Here is a 20372-nt window from a genome sequence, read left to right as displayed (position 1 = left end):
AGTAACAGACTTTACTACATCGCTTGCAGCGCCAGTGGGCAAGATGAAGTGAACCTTGTGTTCTGATTGGCTACCGGAGCAGGCAAGATGGGCCGATCTTGCCCGGTTGGGATTGCCTGCATTGATCTCGCGCATGAAATAAAAAAATAATTAGAACTATTTTCGCAATTCTTGGGCAATTTCGGCGATAGAAACGCAAAAACTGCTAGGTGATAATCAAAATAATGCAAACAGAAACGACTTTCGTGTGCTACAAATGGCTTTCGTTTCAGGCTTTTGAATTGAAGTAAGCGGCCGACCATTTAACTTTTGAGGAGAGGGGAAGTGGGGGGGGGGGGGGGGGGGTTGTTTTCTGGTCATGAAAAAATTTTTTTCTAGCAATCTGCTGGGCAGGATATTTTTCCATTCTAAATGCTCTGCGGGATATTTTTTCCCTCCTGATTTCTCTGCAGGATTTTTTTTTTCCTCAAAGAAAAGGGTAATGTGTTTACATATACAAAATGTATTTACAAAATGTATTTACATTTACACTGTCGTCATTGCAGCAATAGTTCTAATATAGCTATGTTTTCGGAAAGCAATTCTTTACAATCGTTTTATATTACGTCAAATAAAGTGATGCACCACAGGCAGATGTGAAAACGTTTAGTTTCTCAATTAACAAAATTGATAATGTCAAAAAAACATTTCTGGCACTATGACAATCATAAAATTGTTTCATTTGCTGATAACGGATATGGTTTGCAGTTTTCAAAATTTTTATCTTGCAGCACAATTTTTATTCATGAAATATACAGCTACTGTTGATACACCTATCAATGCCATGCCCCAGCAGGGGGAGTGTGCAATTAGGTGGAAAGAACAGACCATCGCACTTTGTAATAAACGAAAAGATGTAGCACCTTGTAATTACACTTGGTAAATGGTAGGAGGACAAACTAAGCCTGTCTCGATTGGGTTAGTAAAGTTGCTGGAAAGTCCCTCATTGAAATGCCGAAAACTTTCTAAAAAATTGTCCGGCTACCTAAATATCAAAATTCGCCACATAAATGTTTGATACCTTTATATCAACGTTAAAATAAAACTTTAGTTTTCGTTAATCACAATAACTTTTAACAACAGTCAAGAATAGCTTGGAACTTAGACAGAGCTCGGTTCGCACTGACATGGGCGAAATTGGAATTTGTCCTTGTATGTTGGGGGTGAAACTATTCAATTCTCCTCTTCTGTTCGTAATCTTGGAGTGATACTCGATCTCAGTGCTGATATGGAAGACCACATTAAAAAGATTTTCGAAAAATGTCATTTCCATCTAACTGATATGAGTAAGATCAGCACATATTTGGATCGTGAATCTGCTTAAGCAATTATTCATCCTTTTGTGACCACTAACTTGGACTACAGTCTGTACTGCTATTTTATATGGATTACCTAAAGTTCTCTTAAACCGCCTACAGCTAGTGCAGAATAGGGCAGCGCGCATTGTAACATTTACAAAGAAGTATGAACATATAACTCCCATTTTAAGAGATAAAAAAAAAATAAATAGAAATCCCAACATCAGGGTAGTCCCATCAGAACTTAAAGCTCTGCTATCAATAGGAGCCCTGGTGAGTAGGATCCAAAAATAAATATAAAATAATAAAAAAGTCTTATTCAATATAATATTACAGAAAATTCTAATTAACGTGACTATTATAAACAACATATCCATGATAAAAAAAAGATTTCTTGGCTGTTTCAGTTCTAGTGCGAGGCAAATGAAGCAAATTTCCCTGTCTTGTTCTGGTATTATTAGGGTTAGGGTTGGGTTTAGAGGACAATTACCAAAAATACATTTATTAACCACTTTAAAAGTATGTTCGTCTCTTCTCGACTGTAATAACATTTACTGAAGGCCATTTAAGATCCATTAAAGCTTGACCACTATCGTTAGATTTTGAAACAATTTTGTATGCCCTTCTTTGAAAATTATCCAGAAGTCCGGCATTGCTAAAACTTGGGTGTGGCCAGTCATAGTTTTCAAATCGGTTCAGTTCTTTGCTTTTGATTCCAAAATAGCGCAGTTTCCTGAAAAAACAAGAATGATCTACTGTGTTGAATGCCTTACGCAAGTCCACAAAAGCTAGTCGTCAGGAACTTTGCTCTGAGACAGTGAAGCATTAATTATTGCTTGAAACGTCAGCTTTTGTAATCGTTACGGTGGCCAATTTACCATTTCAACTTTGTTGATATATCCAAATTATTTCGTTACTCCCACCGACGCAGCCCCAAACAGTTTCTTTCGAAACTATCAGCCTTTATTAATTATTACTGTTAATAGGTTTTGTGACTATTGCAGAAGCGTCCTTTAGAAGTCTTTGTGGAATGTTATCTAAGCCCACTGCTTTGCCTGATTGAAGTCGTCGGCCTTCCGACTGAACAGCAGTTTCAGAACTGTCAGTAAACAGAAAAGTAGCGTTCGTAGCTTCTGTTAAAGATATACTTCACGAGAGTTTCGATGCAGCATTTACAAACGATTTGCAAAGGTTGACAGCTGTATTTACGAATGTATTGTTGAAATAATTTGCGATTGAGCTCTTTTCAGTTATAACTTGACCGTCGACTTTGAGTTGTGGAGATGGTTCTTTGCTTTCGGAGGGGAGGATTTTCTTAACTGTAGTAATCTAGTAGTAGTAAATACTTTTATTTAGCTAGGGTAACTCCTAAATACGTATGATGCACGATCCTCGCAGTAGATAGCGCTATTTAAGCAATAGCGAAAATCAGACCTGAAAAAAATCCGGCCTGTACGGGACTCGAACCACTGACCTCTGCGATACTAGTGCAGCGCTCTACCAATTGAGCTAACAAGCCAACTGGGAGCAGGCCGTTAAGTTGATTCGTAATAAGCACTAGTATCGCAGAGGTCAGTGGTTCGAGTCCCGTACAGGCCTGATTTTTTCAGGTCTGATTTTCGCTATCGCTTAAATAGCGCTATCTACTGCGAGGATCGTGCATCATACGTGTCTAATACCGCAGTTCAAAATATATGAACTTCATATATTTCATTCTATCTGATTTATCACTTTCACGGGTTTATTACGAATCAACTTAACGGCCTGCTCCCAGTTGGCTCAATTGGTAGAGCGCTGCACTAGTATCGCAGAGGTCAGTGGTTCGAGTCCCATACAAGCCTGACTTTTTTCAGGTCTGATTTTCGCTATTGCTTAAATAGCGCTATCTACTGCGAAGATCGTGCATCATACGTATCTAATACCGCAGTTCAAAATATGTGAACTTCATATATTTCATTCTATCTGGTAACTCCTAAAGTTACAAAAACTGATATCCTTAGAGGCCCTTGGAGATTCACCAAGAAATATATCCAATTTTCTCAGCTTTTTTACCAGCTCCTACTCTTTGCGTTCTTGTTCGAATAAGTTACTCAAGGACCTAAATTGTGGAACAGCATACCCGCATCTTTAAGAAATGCCGATTCCTTGAATTCTTCCAAAAAAGACATATTTAATTCGCCAAGCTTTTTTGATTTGTAAATATATTTCTGTTTAATTTCCATGTTTATATAATGTAGCTGTTAGATTTTTCAGTGTTTTTAAATACATTTTGTGATACTTTTACGCGCCTAGAGCAATTAGTGATATAGACGCTATATAGATAAAGTTTATTGTTATTACCATTGTTGTTATTATTATTAGTAGTTGATAAATATTCACGAAATTCGCATAAATTTAAGTTTTCCGTGAACTTTGACGTTTTCGCGCTTGATATGTGCTCTAAACCAATATTTTGAGCACAATCTATGTAGAAATAGATTATTATCTCTTAGGTACAGTTCATGCGCCAAGGTTTTCCGAAAATCACCCGCACGTGACATGATCGATCGTTGCTTTTTTCACGTGTGTGTTGTTGACAGTGTAACCAAAGAGGCGATGAGACTCACTACCTCGTGTTAAGTAGTGAATTGATAGAATCTTTTACCCTAAATTTTGTTATCACCCACTTCATTTTTATTTTTGTACCCTTCACTTCGGCATCTCTAAGTATTTTCACAAGGTCGCCCTCTTTCCTCCTTGCGAACCAAGAACCAGCACTTTTTTTCTGAAGATTTTCTTTCGCCGCGTACTTCTTTCACTCCGACAAGTTCCTCTTAAAAAATTTCTCCGCGTATGCCAATCTTGGAACTCGGACACTCGTCATTGTCCATATTTCAGAAATGTGCATTTGTTTCACGAGAGAAATGGTTTAGTCTTCGTGGCGAAGATTGAAAATGACTCTCGACCAATGAGGGCATGAGAATTTCTATGGTTATTGTGAAAAGGCCACAAACAAAGTGCGAAAATTTTATTTCAAAGAACGACAGAACAAAGGGCCACAGCTCCGCCTCTCGTTTTCGCAGCAGTAGCGGCTTCTTAGCAGTCACAAAATAAGTAGTAAAATACAGCAAATCAAGCATCGGAACAGCATCAAGATGAATCTCATGGACATTAACAGGCTTACTGATGGTCCAGTCCTCAATGTAATAACCTGGCTAAGGGGCAGAACTTGATAGCTAGTCCTCTGAAATGCGTGCCATGCAATAGAGGAATGGAATTAGTAGAGAGAAATCCAGACCACGTAGATGGATATGTGTGGTAAGAATAGACAGTACCAATACTAAACTTTTTTAAATATCTACTTTCTATCACCGACATACTACTAGGTAGTTTAGCATTGAAATAAGTGATCATCATAAATCGGAATTCCTAACGAGTTAGACCACTGCTTTCCCTTTTCCAAATTTAAGCAAAATGACTAACAATCGATCATTGTCTATAATTATTAAATATTTTTCTTTATAAGGAGATGCAAAGGCTGTAGAGGCAAAAAGTCTCTGAGAGAAGGCAGTTTTTTCGCCGAGTTTCCCCGGATTCCTCTGAAAAAACTCCTAATTGTGATCTATCTGTGGAGTCAGCGTGAGTTGCGCTCTAGAGTTTCTTCCATGGTTGGATTGACAAAAAACACCGTTGGACGTGTGTTTGCCACGCTCCGCTTCATTTGTAAGAGAGATATAGAAGATAGACCTGTCACCCCATTTGGCGGGCGTGTGTACGTGGTCAAGTGTGACGAAAGTCAATTCACGCACAAATCGAAGGTGAGTAAGTGCACTACAATTTTCATTTCAAACGGAGGCTTCTGTTTGAAAACTTAGTTTTGTAGCAACTTCTTGACAACTTTTAAAGGAAATCTATCAATTTCCGGGCTCGCCAAGTCTCATTTATTTATTTGCTTATGGTTTGACAGAGGTTACGCCCCCTTTTAAGATTGCCCCCTTGTAATACGCCCGCCTTTACTAGCTTACAACATCCCAAAATCAGAGTAGTTTATAGATTTTCCGCCAAGTATCAGACACATCCAACTCTCCGTACGGAAAAATTATTTTACCACGAAATATTAATAGGGTTTGATCCGCGAGCATTTTTTCTTGCTGCAAGTCATACATGTGCTCGCGAGCACAGCCAGGTTGAAGAATTGTCCGTTTTTCTGGCTAACGTGCCCATGATACAAGAACGCCTAACACCCGCCATTAAATCTGGTAAGAAGGAGGGTTTATATGCCAGGAGGGTGCTTGATTTCGCACGCATCAAGTCAAAGTTAATCGTTATTTTGACAAGCATGAATGCCAATGTAAATCTCCGTTTTAAAAATTTAATCGTTATAGTATCAAAGAGGTCGCAGGGCCAGCGATGAAGTGTGGGTGTTTGGCGTGATCTCTACGGAACACAGTCCTTGTCGCGGCTACTTTCAAGTTGTAAGGAGAAGAGACCGCCGAACATTGTCCAATATTCTTCAAAGGGTCCTCCTGCCTGGGTCAGAAGTGCACACTGACGACTGGGCTGCGTACAGGAACCTTCATCTGTACGTTCCTAACGTGACCATGCACAGAATAGTTGTCCATCGGAACAACTTCGTTGATCCCGTTACTGGCGTACATACGCAAGAGGCAGAGTCGGCGTGGGCGCGCGTCAAGTACCACGTAAAGAGGGAGAAAGGAATCCGCCAAGGGGACATCCAGGATTTCCTTGACGAACACATGTGGCGAGATTGGCGCGGGCTGGAAGCCGTTTTCGAAAATGTTCTGGCAATAGTACCAACGTACTATCCCTTATAAATATTGGCGACTCCATGAAAACTCCAGTATGCCTCTTGAAAAGTGTTTGTTTTATTCACCCCAAAACGAAGTGTTCGGGCTTTGATAAGGCCAAAACAAGGCGGAAACAGCATCGCTTTTCCTAAACTTGCAACACAGCAAGGGGCAATTTCCTTTATATCTTTTACTCAGCGAGGCTAAGCAATCTTGGAATTGTGAACAATTTCCGTTCCGACACTTTCGGCTTAATTTTTCGCTTTTTTTTTCTCGCACATCGCCTCTAAATGAATAGTTGAAATAAAGTGAGTCTCGCGACTTAATAAACTGACATAGCCAGAAGGTGATGATTATTGCCAATGTGACACAAAGTAAGGAATCATTCGTTGAAAGCAAAACGGATGGGTTAGCTCAATGAAACTCTGAAAGGCTCGCACTTGCTTAATTAATGGTTTATTTCATCCATTCATTTCTTTTGTGATAATAGATAGGTTTTCACAACTTATTTAAACAATAGCCTATTTTCTGTGACTCCACCCACACAAAGGAAATACTGTTGGCGGTTTTTACATAATTTTGATTTCAGTATCAACAAGATGCGAACAACTATGCCCATCAAATAAAATGAAAAGTCCTTTTCGTCGATAGGTAATGGTGGCCATAATAATTTCTACTTTTATAAACTGTAAAGGTGTTGTAGAGCGTTTTCAAGGCTCGATATTTCAAGCATTTTTAGGTTTAGCTTTTGTTTTATTAAGTCTCGCCTTTTACGGAAATGGAGAGTACTTTTTCTATGAGTAATACATCCTGTTCCGCGCCTATGGGAAAGTTTTTCGATCAATTATTGCTGACAGTTCGAGGCTTCCAAAAGGTCGTTCGGCGACTTCTTTCTTTGCCAGGCTTTTCAACCCTAGTGGAGTGCGACACATATTTGCCAAGGTATTACCAGTTTATGGTAGGAAAAGTCTCCAGAATGTTGTGCCCAAGAGTCTATAAGAGCTCCGTTTCTGAATGCAAAACTTGGGCGTTAAAATTCTGTCGCGGTCATTCAGTTGACGAAAGACAGTGGTTACGAGGACAGAGTCGTACGCGACGTTCGAATTGGTATTCTAGGTATTTTTCGTGCAATTTGGACCGGGACAGGACACAAATGTGAAAATAACCACATTAAGAACCTTAAGACCACTCTGAGAGCTCTAACTCACGCTATGTCTATTTCACAAAGTATGATGCGAGTTCTCGACGGAAAAATTGTGTATTTATTCAAAATTACTGATCAGATGAACAGCAAACTAAACTTTTTGTCTCAGGATTTAAAAATGGTTCAAAGTACCTTTAATGACTGGCAGAAACAGCTAGAAAAATTTTCCAATTCAGCCAAATGCCGCGAAGGAATGACAATGGAATTTCTTTCTAAGTATACCGCTGAAATTAATCGTGCTTTTGCCGCTTTTCTAAGACTTTTTGAAATCCAAGATACTTTGAGTCAGATATCCCATCTACATGAAAAATCATTAGTAGGTTATTCCGATTTACCTAAGTTTATGTCTTCCCACTTGTCTGCCAAACTTTCTACTGATCATTCATTGAGGTTGACTATAACAGCATTAGAACAAGGTTTGTCTGTTCTGGCTAGCCCAATGGTCGATGTCGAACACAGCGGTCAGGATTTGACTGTAGATATCTTACTGTTAGCACCAGAGATTACAGATAAAAATAGTTTCTGCGTCGTACAACATTTGACTCCACTCAAATTTAATATTTCGGGAAAATGTTTTTCAGGGCCTGTCCAACACACAAACCTTGCTTTAATTAATTGTCCAAATTCAAGGCAGGTAGTCTCTTTAGACGGATTAGATAGGTGTTTTAGAAGTGAAGTAGGTTTCTTATGCCCTAAGAATGTATTAAAGACAGTTTCTAGCTTGCAATGGTTAGGTTTTGCTTGGAATCCAGACCTGAAACTTTCTTTCCCGCGAAACCATCAACCAACTTCGAAGTGCGACCATATCCACCCATTGGCTCATCTTGGAGGCAGATATTTTCTCTCCACCACTTCTGGAACTTTAGCTTTGAGCAATGGCGAGCAACTTAACATTTCTCCGTTGGCCATCTATAACTTCCCTTGCAACGTTAGCTTCATTGGAATGGAGACTAGTTTGGACACTTGTCCCCAAAGACTAATGGTGTCATTACCTTTATTTTCAACGGACACACTTTCTTATGTTCAGTGGGATCCCAACTCAGATGATTTTCCTACATTGAAGTTACTTCATAAGTCATTGACCATCCCACCACCTATGAAGATTAATCATACAGTGATCGACAACTTCGATGAGTTGTTCCAACTTTATGATAGCCAGCTCAGTGGCACTTTGCAGAAGGCAGACAGTTTGATTGATCAGATAGAGGAAACTACTCAGTTCACTTACATCGAGTATATTACGTTCATTGCACTTGGTCTATCAGTGGTGAATTTCATTGTATTCTGTATTCTTTGCCGGTGCATCTCCAGAATATCTGTGCGACACTCCATACCTGCCAGCCCACCTACCTTGCCAACAGCAGTTGCAGAGAGTCACCAACATAAAACCTGCACACATTGTTCAAAGCACAGAAGGATCAACCGTCTGAAAACAATATCCGCAGAAGAAAGTCGTACAACACACAAACCCGGAGAGAAAAGAAGTAAAGACTATCCAAGACAAGTCATTCAAGGAACTGAACTGAATTGAACTGAACTGAACTATTGTTTTCCTTTTCTTTTATTTTAATGATGAACTGTGTGATAACCTTAGCTTTTCTTCATTTTTCTATAATTATAGACGAGGTATCCGCCATTCAGTTCAAGAAAATCAATTCGCAGAATTGATTTGAATTGAATTGAAAGATGAGAGGTTACCTTTCTCTGGCGTTTAGCCTTTTAATCCGCGCGTCACGCGAGTGCGAAAACGTCTTCATTTTCAAAGACCTTTGGTTCGCGAGTAGCGTAGTTCGATTTCGATCGATGACCACTTGATTGGATTAAGCCTAAATTGATAGGTAATTTAAAAAAAAAAAACAAAACAAACAGCAAAAAAATTTTAATTATTTTGTATTAGATAAGTTGAGTTTTCCATGTAATATTTCCCTACCGTCCGCATCGAGGACGATGCTTAATTTAGGCGGGGAGGAATGTTGTAGAGCGTTTTCAAGGCTCGATATTTCAAGCATTTTTAGGTTTAGCTTTTGTTTTATTAAGTCTCGCCTTTTCGCCCCTACGTGCTATTTTGATGAATCTATAGTTTTGATGATTTATTTTTAGTGTGTGCTTGAACTTGGCTCAGCACTTACCGTGCTAGACATTTTAATCCCTTGTTATGGTTGAAGATAACTAGTTTGCTAGGTGGTCATGTTTGAGTTGGTAAAACTGACCTTGAGTTTTACCCACACTGAACATCCTGTTTTGGAAGTTCCCACGGTTAGCTAACCCAAACATGTCTGTGATTTTTGTATTTAATACTGGAGCACTCCTTGCTGAAAGTAGTAGAAATAAGCAGTGGAACAAGGGAGAGAATAAAGAAGAAAATTACAGAGTCTCAGTACCTCTTGTTAATTTGCCAAGCGAGTGGTAAAACCCCTCAACAAAGGTTCTAGAGAAAGGAATCGTTTATTCAAAGCGAAACTGATTTCGATAGGTTTGCTCATCCAAACAATAAAGGTTCGCACTTCCTTAGTTAATAGTTGATTTTATCCATTCATTATTTTCTGACAATAATATTGGTTGTCACAACTTATTTAAACAATACCCCCCTTCCTGTTAATCCAGCCACACATAACCGCAAATACTGTCGGCGGTTATCACAACTTTAGATAAGCAATTTTGATTTCAGTAGAAACAGAACTTTATACAACGAAGCGAAGCACTTGTCAAACTTGAAAAGTAGTATTGTCGTAATGAAATCGACAATAACTCAAGAATTAATGTCATTCCAAAACTAAGCAAGGTATAATTCGAAATCTGCAGACGTGCTCTACGTATTCTTGAATGACTTATTCGACATGATTTTTTAAAACAACTTAAATGGTGAAAATATGCAGACATTGGAGATCTCAGCCTGTGAAAAATGTTTATCTAAACAAAATGCAATCTTCCCATTTATAAGTGCAGTACCAGGAAGTATCTCTTAAAATAATCTTTGTCCCATGAACACTTTTTGTCATTGAATAAGGTGTGGAAATACAACTTTAATATACCTGTTAGCAAAGTGCGCGAGTGCTTGTCAAGAGTCACTGTGGTTTACTTTCCTATTGGTTGTTGAAGGGAAGTTGTTTCCTGTGAATTTTGATATTCCACCACGTAGGCGGTTTATTCCTTCACACTCCTAACAAAAGTTAGAGAGAGAGAAAGAGAGAGAGCCTCCGAGCGAAGAGAAACGACAAGCCATTTTAAACTGACCAAATATGAGTCACTCTCGTTCGGTTTTTGACTACATCGCATTCAGCGATTCTATCCCAGCTGAATACCTGTGTAATGTTTGGTAAGTTGAAGTTATTACCATTTGCTATAAATATTTAACTTGTGACTTGAATGGATAATACACTTCACGTCATTTTCGGAATAACATGCCAGCCTGGAGCTATTTTCCTGACCTTACTTCGCCTTCTCTTTTACAGCAAGAATCCCATTCTAGACGCAGAACTAGCAACACCGTGTGGCCATTCCTTTTGTGGTTTCTGCGTGGATATGTTTAAGAAAACAAGTCAAGGGCAATCCAGCACATGCGAGATGTGCCGTCAGCCTGTGACGGCGTTCTGCTCAAACCGCCTCGCGAATACCATGCTTGGGATGGTCGATGGGCAGTGCAAGTGCTGCGGAGAGAATATTGCACTAAACCGGGCAAAAGATCACCTAGAACGGTGTCCGGAGTTAGAATTAAATTGTCAAGAATGCCAAGAAAGTATGAAAAGGAAACAAATAGACGCTCACAAAGCGACGTGTCCAATGGTGGAAGTCCTCTGCAAATGTGGCATCAGCTTCAAAAGAAAAGATAAAAAGAAACACGGAGATCTAACTTGTAGTGTTACAGAGGTGCCTTGCCCACTTAAATGTGGACAAAATATCGCGAGGTAATTTCAGATAGGACTTTTGGAAGATACGTGAATTAAGCCTTGTCTTTTCGCAAAACTTGCAACGTGATACCAACTTTTTTTTTATCACCTTGTGGCATCAGAAGGGCAGATTCTAATCATGGGTATCTTTTGATTTCTATAATTCCTTTACGTACCTCAAGAGCAAACATATAAAGAGAGTATCTTAGCTGATTTCTTTATGTAATCATGATATCGTTATTGTTTTGCCTAATTTCATATAATTCCCTTCACCTCGCTTAAGTATACTTTAAATTATGATGATCCAAAGAGTAACCTATCCTGTTAAAAATTATCCTTAAATGCGCTTACGATGGAATCATATCATCCGATGTTTCCGAGTAGCCTGATTGCTTAGAGGTTATGTAACGTATTAATCATTCAGCTCTCAAACAGCCTGGTGTTAGAAGCTGTACCAGTAAGAAGCAAAACACGGCATAAGGATGTGAGATGATTAATACTGCATGTCATTTTTGACAAGGTTTCTTTTTATTTCAAAAGGAGTTTAATACCATCTCATTCGATTGATTGTGGAGAAAGAATGTGTATCTGCGCTATGAAAGGTTGCGAAAAGGCAATACGAAGGAAAAACAAGGAGGAACACATGGAGGGAAACCAAAGAAAACATTTGTCCCTAATGACCAAGGAACGCCAGAAACTTCTCTGGAACGTCCTCGCTAAGGTAGGTGGATGATAAAATGTGCAAATAAAGGAGGGGTGGGTATCGGCTGTTAGCGTTTTTTTCTTTTTTCTTTTTGCTCTTAACTCAAAAAAGCCATAATTTGGGTTGGAGTTTTTTAATGCAATAGAAATTTGTTTCCTTTAAATGTATCATATATAATTAAACAGTTTCAGTCACTTTTAACAAAGCTCGCGTTGCAATAGCCTTCTACGCAGACGTTCTTTGGGCTCGTCACGCAATCTTCCTCCCCCACGAGCTAAGAAATAAAATAGCTACTCTTAAGGATCAATTTTTGCCCCCGTTTCTTTAAAATTCGCTTTTGTAAGCAACGAGCCGTTTCGTTGGCCATTTTGTTGACCATAATATCGTGGTTTTGTGCGCGTCGTTTTCGTCTTTCGCCCACGCCCTAGGCGATCGATGCAATACTGCAAAAAGGCTTAGGGTTTTATTACGACAACTAATAGCCAAAGTACTGGTTTGAAATAATGATAGAATAATTAATCCCTTATTCCCTGGTGTAACATGTGGTACATTTTGCTCATCGCTCTAGATTTTCCTCGCCTTTAAGTCTACGGAGCTCCTAAAAATAGGGAGCGCCTGGGAACATACGAAAATCCTTACGAAACTCGCTAGGCACATTACTTTACATGAAATGTTTTCCATATGTTTTATCTCAAAAGTATGTATATTATTTTCTTTTTTCAGGTACCACAAAACATAAAACCAACACCAAATGGAATGGTTACTGTATTCACCTGGACATTACCCGCAGCAAAGCCGAATGCAGTAATGCACTCTCCAATATTTGAAAAGTGGGAGAGACAGTGGTGTATCCTGGTCGACACCAATGACTGCACTTATCTTCAGTACTCCCAAGGTGCTGATTCAGCGTGCGTATCTGTGAGGTAAGTTTCTAAATCTTGACAATGAACATATCAGAGTCAGTTGCTGCTGCAGAGTAGACCCTATGTATCCTAGTTTCATTACTGAGAGCAAATAAACTTCAGTCAGAGGGTGTGGATAAAACGTGGCCTAGGCCATGGCCTACCCTGTGGACCACCCTATGGCCTAACGTATGGCCTACCGGTAGGCAGATTTTTAAGAACATAAAAATAAAATCAGTAAGAGTCGAACGAATACGCTGGCGTACAAAAGGGTATACTAAGAGGTCGCTAACACGATTTTCAACGTCCGAGGGAACGAAACACTGCAAATATCACAGCACTCAACTATACCGGTAGGTTAATGGGGAGGGGAGAGGTGGGGCTAATATATTGCGTGGTCGCAAAGGCGTATTTCCTTTCCTAAACGGCTGTTGCCATATGAAAAGGTCAATTTTGCCATTTTGAAACGGTCGTTGTCATTTGTCGAAACAGTCGTTGCCATTTTGTAATGAATGGAAACGACTGTTCTCGGAAATGGCAACGACCGTTTCAAAATGGCAACGGTCGTTTACGAAAGGGAAAATTGCGTCGCAGAGGATATGCAAAATGGCGGTCAGTTGGTGACATATAGTGGAGTGCTAGTGTAAAAATGTAATCAGGAACGGCATTATATCGGAGAACATATCCGGGTAAGAAAAAGCTAACATAACGTGCCAGGCCAATTTTTTAAGTGCTGTAGAGTATTGAATTTGCAACGAGCACCCCGGGACACGCACGCATCGCCGTCGTAAACATTTCGCAAACTTTACTTGCTTTTTCCAAAGAAAGGACCAGTATTGCACTAATTTGAAAGGAGAGCTGATATGATGATGTTTGCCCAAAAGTTGCGTTTAACCGGCTTCTGTTCCTCGAATTCGTTATTCTATCAGAAGGTTAAGAAATTTTGATAGGAATGTGGCCCCCAAAACAACAGAAGAAATTCGTTGGTGAGACAGTACTCAGGAAAACGTTGAAAGGTTTCCAGCAATGCTATCCTTTTAAAGATCTGACCACCGGTAGGCCATAGGTAGGCCATAGGCTAGGCCTCAGGGTAGGCCACAGGATAGGCCATAGGGTAGGCCACAGGGTGGGCGATAGGGTAGGCCACAGGGTAGGCCATAGGGTAGGCCATAGGGTAGGCCATAGGGTAGGCCATAGGGTAGGCCACGTTTTGTCCACACACTTTCTCAGAACGATCTTCGTACACCAAGAGAAATGGGCTCCAAACCTTGTTTGTTTGCAAGCAGCAAAAAAGGGACTTTAATGTCTTGCTCTTATCCCTAGAAGATTTTACGTTAATTCTGGTATAACCAGCATCAAATGTGATTAATCGAATGAAAAAAATTGACACATCCAAAATTTAAACTTCAGGAACTGCAGTTATTTAATTAAAACAGGTTGAGTTTATTATCTGAATATATCAACAAAGTTGAAATGGTAAATTGGCCACCGTTACGATTACGTTGCTTTTGCCTAATCATTCTAAGCAAGTAGAGATGAAATAAACAATTCCTAATATAAGAGAAACTCGATTTTTCTCTTACATTCTAAGCAACACATGGCAATCTGCGGTCTTTCCTTACACCTAGGTAGCCCGGAAAGCCAGAAAACTCTTGAACAAAAGTTCATCTTTCAAACCGGCAGTCTAAATCCCACAGGTATCAACGAACGCTTTTCATTCCACTGATATATTCGTGTTTTTCTCGTTGCCATGTTCCCACCAATCATGTAGCTCCTTTTTCTGCCTTTAAAAGCACACACAACCCACAATTCCTCTATTCACTCCGACAAAGGGCTAATGCTCGAAACGTCGGCTTTTATAATCGAAATGGTGGCCAATTTACCATTTCAACTTTGTTGATATATTCAAATTATTTCGTTACCCCCACCGACGCAGCCCTAAACAGTTTCTTTAGAAACTTTCAGCCTTTATGAGTTTATTATCAATGACTTGAGAACCTTGATATAGTTGAAGAACATCAGATACATTAGGAGACTTAGGGGAGGGAGAGGGCCCCTGACTGACCTTAGTGCCATATTTACACATACATTTCATTTTTGTCTCTCAAAAAGGGTAACATGTTGTTAGATAATTGCCTGGTAAGCAGAGAAAAATTAGACTTGAGAATACACATTCTCTTACTCCCGATCCATTTATTCGTAATATATAGCTTTAGCCAAGCCTAAAAGCGGAGCTCCCAAGTTCATAATATTAATGATAACATAAAAGAAGTGCAAATGCCAGAACTTGCCTGAGACACCCCTCCCTTCGTTTTGATAGTCTCCCCTACCCTACCTGTGGAAGTTGAAGGCACGTACGCATGTACGTACGTACGCTCAGTCAGGCACGTGAAAAACAAACGAAAAGAGGTTAACCATAATTATTCCATGGGTATGGGGGTCTGCCCCATATGCGCTTCGTGCACGTGGGAGCCCCACCATGAATTAAACTTCACAGTATTAGATAGTGGTTAAGGTATGTGCAATAAATAAAACTGTAGACATAAATTGAGGCGAGGAGCACTGATTTGCCCAAAAATATCCTCAGAATTGGGAGAAATAAGTAAAGAGCACTTTTGTGCTAAGGGATGGGTGTGGATTTGTGCCCTGGTTTGTTCAAAAGGTGGCTTGTTAGGAATGAATGTAATCACTTAAATACCCTGTATTCAGGGCAGTTAATTGACAGACTATGTCATTAGGAACGTTTCATACACTTATTTCATTGTCATGTAACGGCATTTGTCTGGTGACAAATGAAAGCTGGTGACAAGGCAAGAATTTACATAGTGCCTGTGGTGAAACTGTCAGAAGGCAAGATGGTGAGGCTTGCCAATAAAATGCCTCAAAATACAACACATGCAACAATGAAATTAGAGATGCTAGTACCCGAAATTGTTGAGGACTAAAGAAATTTCATCCTAAAGTTGTAACACTATTTCAATTGAAGCTTGTAATACTATTTTAATTGAATTGAATTTCTTCACTCCTCAACTTTAGAAAGTGCTACTATAGGAAAATTAATTACCTGATGAGGGAATTTGCAATTTGTGCAATATTAGGTTTTGGCATGCAATTTGATGTGGAATTGGTGAGTCAAGTATGGATTTTCCTTGAATCATATGGATGAATAAAAGTTAATAAGAAGTAAAGAAAACAGCAATGATATACTTTTTTTGTCCTGAGTGCAAAGCAAATTGATGCAAAACAGTATCACTGAGCCTCGTTTTCCACTCACAATTCCACGCTAAATCCCTCGCTTTATGAACCATCAAAATGCAAGTTTTTATTGAATTATGCAATTCTATAATGAGACTGCATCCCTCTATGAAATCTTAAAAAAATTGAAAACAAATATTGAGATGATGTCAAAAGTCTAACAAAATTTTTGCATCAAATTTAATAACTAAGATTTGTCTCCAGAACATGAGCATGATGATTTGGCTGGATTAATTGGCAATACACTAAGGTAATTCATACCTCCCTGACATGATTGAATTTAAAGCTACCTTTGTTTCATTTTAATTTATACTCGTTAATGTTACACCCATAGTATAGGGCAGGCCAAATTTAGTGTTTGGTTAACTCCTCAGCCTTATTTGATTTTACCAAATTTTAAATCATCCAAATACATGTAATTAAATCTGGTTGGAGAGGAGTGGAAGTTATGTGTATTGTAAATAACTGCAAATGTGCTAAACTCAGAAATACTTGTTGATAAAGTCTATACATCACATAGACAGAGAGAGCTTTTTATCCATAATCGATGTAAAAACTAGGAACTTAATTCTCCAGAATCAATAAATACATATATACTACGAAGAATAGAAGCAAATTTTTAATCCATCATAAAGGTCTCTCATGGTACCCCTATAATTTCAAAGAGTGGAAATTTTATTATAGTGGAAAATATGCTAAAGAAGTTGTCAATTTTTGATTTTGATTGTCCCTTGTACTTCTTTTTAATGAAATATTTATTCAATACCCATATTGTAATTCACACATTTTTTTTAAAGCATTAACTATTTACCTCTTGCTTATTTTTAATGACATGAATTTCAGATGTAAGGAGTTTGTTGAGTGTCTTAAAGAATGAGTGGCTCATAGGTTGTTAGGAAGTAGGCACTGTGCCTATATTGAGTGTCATCATCTCAATATTAATCTGTAGAAAACATCAAACTCTTTTTGTTTATATTGCATGGATAAATTTTTCAAACAAACTTAGTTGTAATGCAAGTGGTAGAAGAGTGTTTTATCCAAGTTAAACTTCATTTCCCTTCCTTTCTTCAAAATACGTGATGAGATATATTATTAATAGTTTGTCTATTTGCATGTATTTTAATGCTGTCAATACAAATATAATCAAAGTGAATAAGGTCCAGGTTTAGCACCAGGCAAAGTGTATTCAATATCTGTAATTTTTTAATAAATTTCAAATAAACTTTGGAAACTTATTTGCAATGACCCTTTTAATTACTTACTAGGTTTATTCCAATCTCTTTGCCTTTTGCCTGATAGACTGTGGGAATGAGCAGGTTTGCTACTGACAATAGTTATGATCCCAAATGGGTTTCTGTGCTTTTCAATATTACAAACAATGGATTCGAATATGCAACATTTTCATATAAATTTTCATATAAACTATTGTTAACCCTAAACCTTGACCTCTCTACAAATACATGAAAAGTGATTGTATTCAACCCATTGGTCCTAAAATGTGTACCATACTTTCAGGGTTTTATGTTTGATTCACATCTTCAAGGGTCTTAATACAGATCATATAAGAGTTGTAAATTTCTGATTTATGTTGGAGCTTCAAATTCATACTTTACAACCAGATCAAAGCCTTCCACTCAGGGATTGCCTTACACTTACGGGTCTTATAATCAGGGGTTCTTACAATCAGGGGTCTTACAGTCAGGGGTTCTTACAATCAGAGGTCTTACAATCAGGGGTTCTTACAATCAGGGGTTCTTACAATCAGGGGTCTTACAATCAGGGGTTCTTACAATCAGGGGTTCTTACAGTCAAGGGTTCTTACAATCAGGGGTTCTTACAATCAGGGGTTCTTACAATCAGGGGTCTTACAATCAGGGGTTCTTACAATCAGGGGTCTTACAATTAGGGGTTCTTACAATCAGGGGTTCTTACAGTCAGGGGTTCTTACAATCAGGGGTTCTTACAGTCAGGGGTTCTTACAGTCAGGGGTTCTTACAATCAGGGGTTCTTACAATCAGGGGTTCTTACAGTCAGGGGGTCTTACAATCAGGGGTCTTACAATCAGGGGTTCTTACAATCAGGGGTCTTACAGTCAGGGGTTCTTACAATCAGGGGTCTTACAATCAGGGGTTCTTACAATCAGGGGTTCTTACAATCAGGGGTTCTTACAATCAGGGGTCTTACAATCAGGTGTTCTTACAATCAGGGGTCTTACAGTCAGGGGTTCTTACAATCAGGGGTCTTACAATCAGGGGTTCTCACAATCAGGGGTTCTTACAATCAGGGGTCTTAAAATCAGGGGTTCTTACAATCAGGGGTTCTTACAATCAGGGGTTCTTACAATCAGGGGGTCTTACAATCAGGGGTTCTTACAATCAGGGGTTCTTAAAATCAGGGGTTCTTACAATCAGGGGTTCTTACAATCAGGGGTTCTTACAAACAGGGGTCTTACAGTCAGGGGTTCTTACAATCAGGGGTTCTTACAATCAGGGGTTCTTACAGTCAGGGGTTCTTACAATGAGGGGTCTTACAATCAGGGTTCTTACAATCAGGGGTTATTACAGTCAGGGGTTCTTACAATCAGGGGTTCTTACAAACATGGGTCTTACAATCAGGGGTTCTTACAGTCAGGAAATCTTACAATCAGAGGTTCTTACAATCAGGAATTCTTACAATCAGGGGTCTTACAGTCAGGGGTTCTTACAATCAGGGGTCTTACAGTCAGGGGTTCTTAAAATCAGGGGTTCTTACAATCAGGGGTCTTACAGTCAGGGGTTCTTACAATCAGGGGTCTTAGAATCAGGGGTTCTTATAATCAGGGGTTCTTACAATCAGGGGTTCTTACAATCAGGGGTCTTACAATCAGGGGTTCATATCAGTGTGTTTTATATGGAGTGATGTGCCCAGATGTTGATATTGATCGTTGCTCCTTACTTTCAGGGGTTGATATCAATGTGTCTTACACGAAGGGGCTGTGTCTAGATGTTGATATTGATCGTTGCTCCTTACGTTCAGGGGTTTATATCAGTGTGTCTTACACGTGGGGACTGTGCCCAGATGTTGATAATGATCGTTGCTCCTTACGTTCAGGGGTTTATATCAGTGTGTCTTACACGTGGGGGCTGTGCCCGGATGTTGATATTGTTCGTTGTTTCTTACATCCATGGGTTTTAATCAATGTGTCTTACATGATGGGCTGTAGGCAGATGTTGCTACTTATCTTAGTATCTTACGGTTAGGGGTCTGTGTTGATCGTAACTCTTTACATACAGTGCGTATTCTTTGCCCAGATGTTGATATTGATTAATTGAACTTAAAATGTCACATCCATGTTAAACGTGTGTCCAGTTGTTTATTGCGATGGTAAAATGTTACATCTATGGGTCTGCGCGCAGATGTTGATATCGATCGTCGATCGTCAAGGTCAGAACCGTACTTGACATCCAGGGGTTTTATATTTGTACCTCTATATAGTCGCTATGTAACGATGATGATTTACATAAGGGGGTTTTGAATAAAATGTCATGGTTGTTTTATATAAGGGTCTGTTCCCAGCTATTGATAATGATCCGTGTTTACTATGGAGTCCTCCGGAAGAATTTGTGTACACGGAAAGAAAGTCATGAATCAAGAAAGCCAAGCGCTGTGGTCTTCAGTCGGCGGAAGTTGGAATTGGAGGTTGATCAAGACGATGAACACTTCTACGGCATGAAGGATTGTAAGCCTGCTTTATGAACTGCTTAACTTAATCTTTAACCTAAGTCAATTAGACAATGTAAAATTAATTAAATAATAGTCAAAATGGGTAATTGCTTGTTGTTACATTTTTGTTGCGTGCCATATATCGTACTCGGGAGTCTATTTTCATATATGCTTTGTTAGCGGACATTTGTTAGTCATTCGTGCACGTAACAAAGTGCTTGGAAAGCTGTCAAACGAGGCTGCCCGCAAGCGTCATCCTTGGGACCGCTGTTGTGGAACGTGTTTCAAAATGATTTATTCTACACTGGCGTTAAATCTCAGTTGTCTGCCTATGCCGATGACCATGAGATTTACTGCTCCAACTTGAATCTGCACACAGCTATAGACAGAATTAAAAAAGATCGGGAAGAGACATCGAGGTGGTATAAAACAAATTTTCTGCAAGGCAATTATAACAAATACCAAGCAATGGCTATAGCAAGGGACACGCAACAAATGGAGTTAGTGATTGATGATTGCAGAATCAACTTTACCGATGCATTCAAACTGCTAGGCGTAATTATTGATAAAGACTTGAATTTCTCGCAGCATATAT

General features: G+C 39.1%; 2 protein-coding genes across 2 annotated transcripts; both read left to right on the top strand.

The window, feature by feature from the left end:
- Positions 1–4829: 4829 nt before the first annotated feature.
- Positions 4830–6151, top strand: LOC148736283 (uncharacterized). The gene is made up of 2 exons (XM_088755147.1): positions 4830–5134; positions 5702–6151. Exons 1-2 carry the CDS (start codon positions 4982–4984, stop codon positions 6149–6151), a joined length of 603 nt encoding a protein of 200 aa, XP_088611273.1. The 5' UTR covers positions 4830–4981.
- A 5535-nt stretch (positions 6152–11686) lies between these two features.
- LOC148736282 (uncharacterized) lies at positions 11687–13172 on the top strand. Its single transcript, XM_088752438.1, has 2 exons — positions 11687–11936; positions 12642–13172. Exons 1-2 carry the CDS (start codon positions 11796–11798, stop codon positions 12843–12845), a joined length of 345 nt encoding a protein of 114 aa, XP_088608564.1. The 5' UTR covers positions 11687–11795; the 3' UTR covers positions 12846–13172.
- The last annotated feature ends 7200 nt before the right edge of the window (positions 13173–20372 follow it).

Source organism: Stylophora pistillata, chromosome 3 (assembly GCF_964205215.1).
Source record: "Stylophora pistillata chromosome 3, jaStyPist1.2, whole genome shotgun sequence".
Taxonomy (NCBI): domain Eukaryota; kingdom Metazoa; phylum Cnidaria; class Anthozoa; order Scleractinia; family Pocilloporidae; genus Stylophora; species Stylophora pistillata.
Note: the sequence above shows the minus strand (reverse complement) of the source record. Positions and strands in the feature narration are given on the sequence as shown.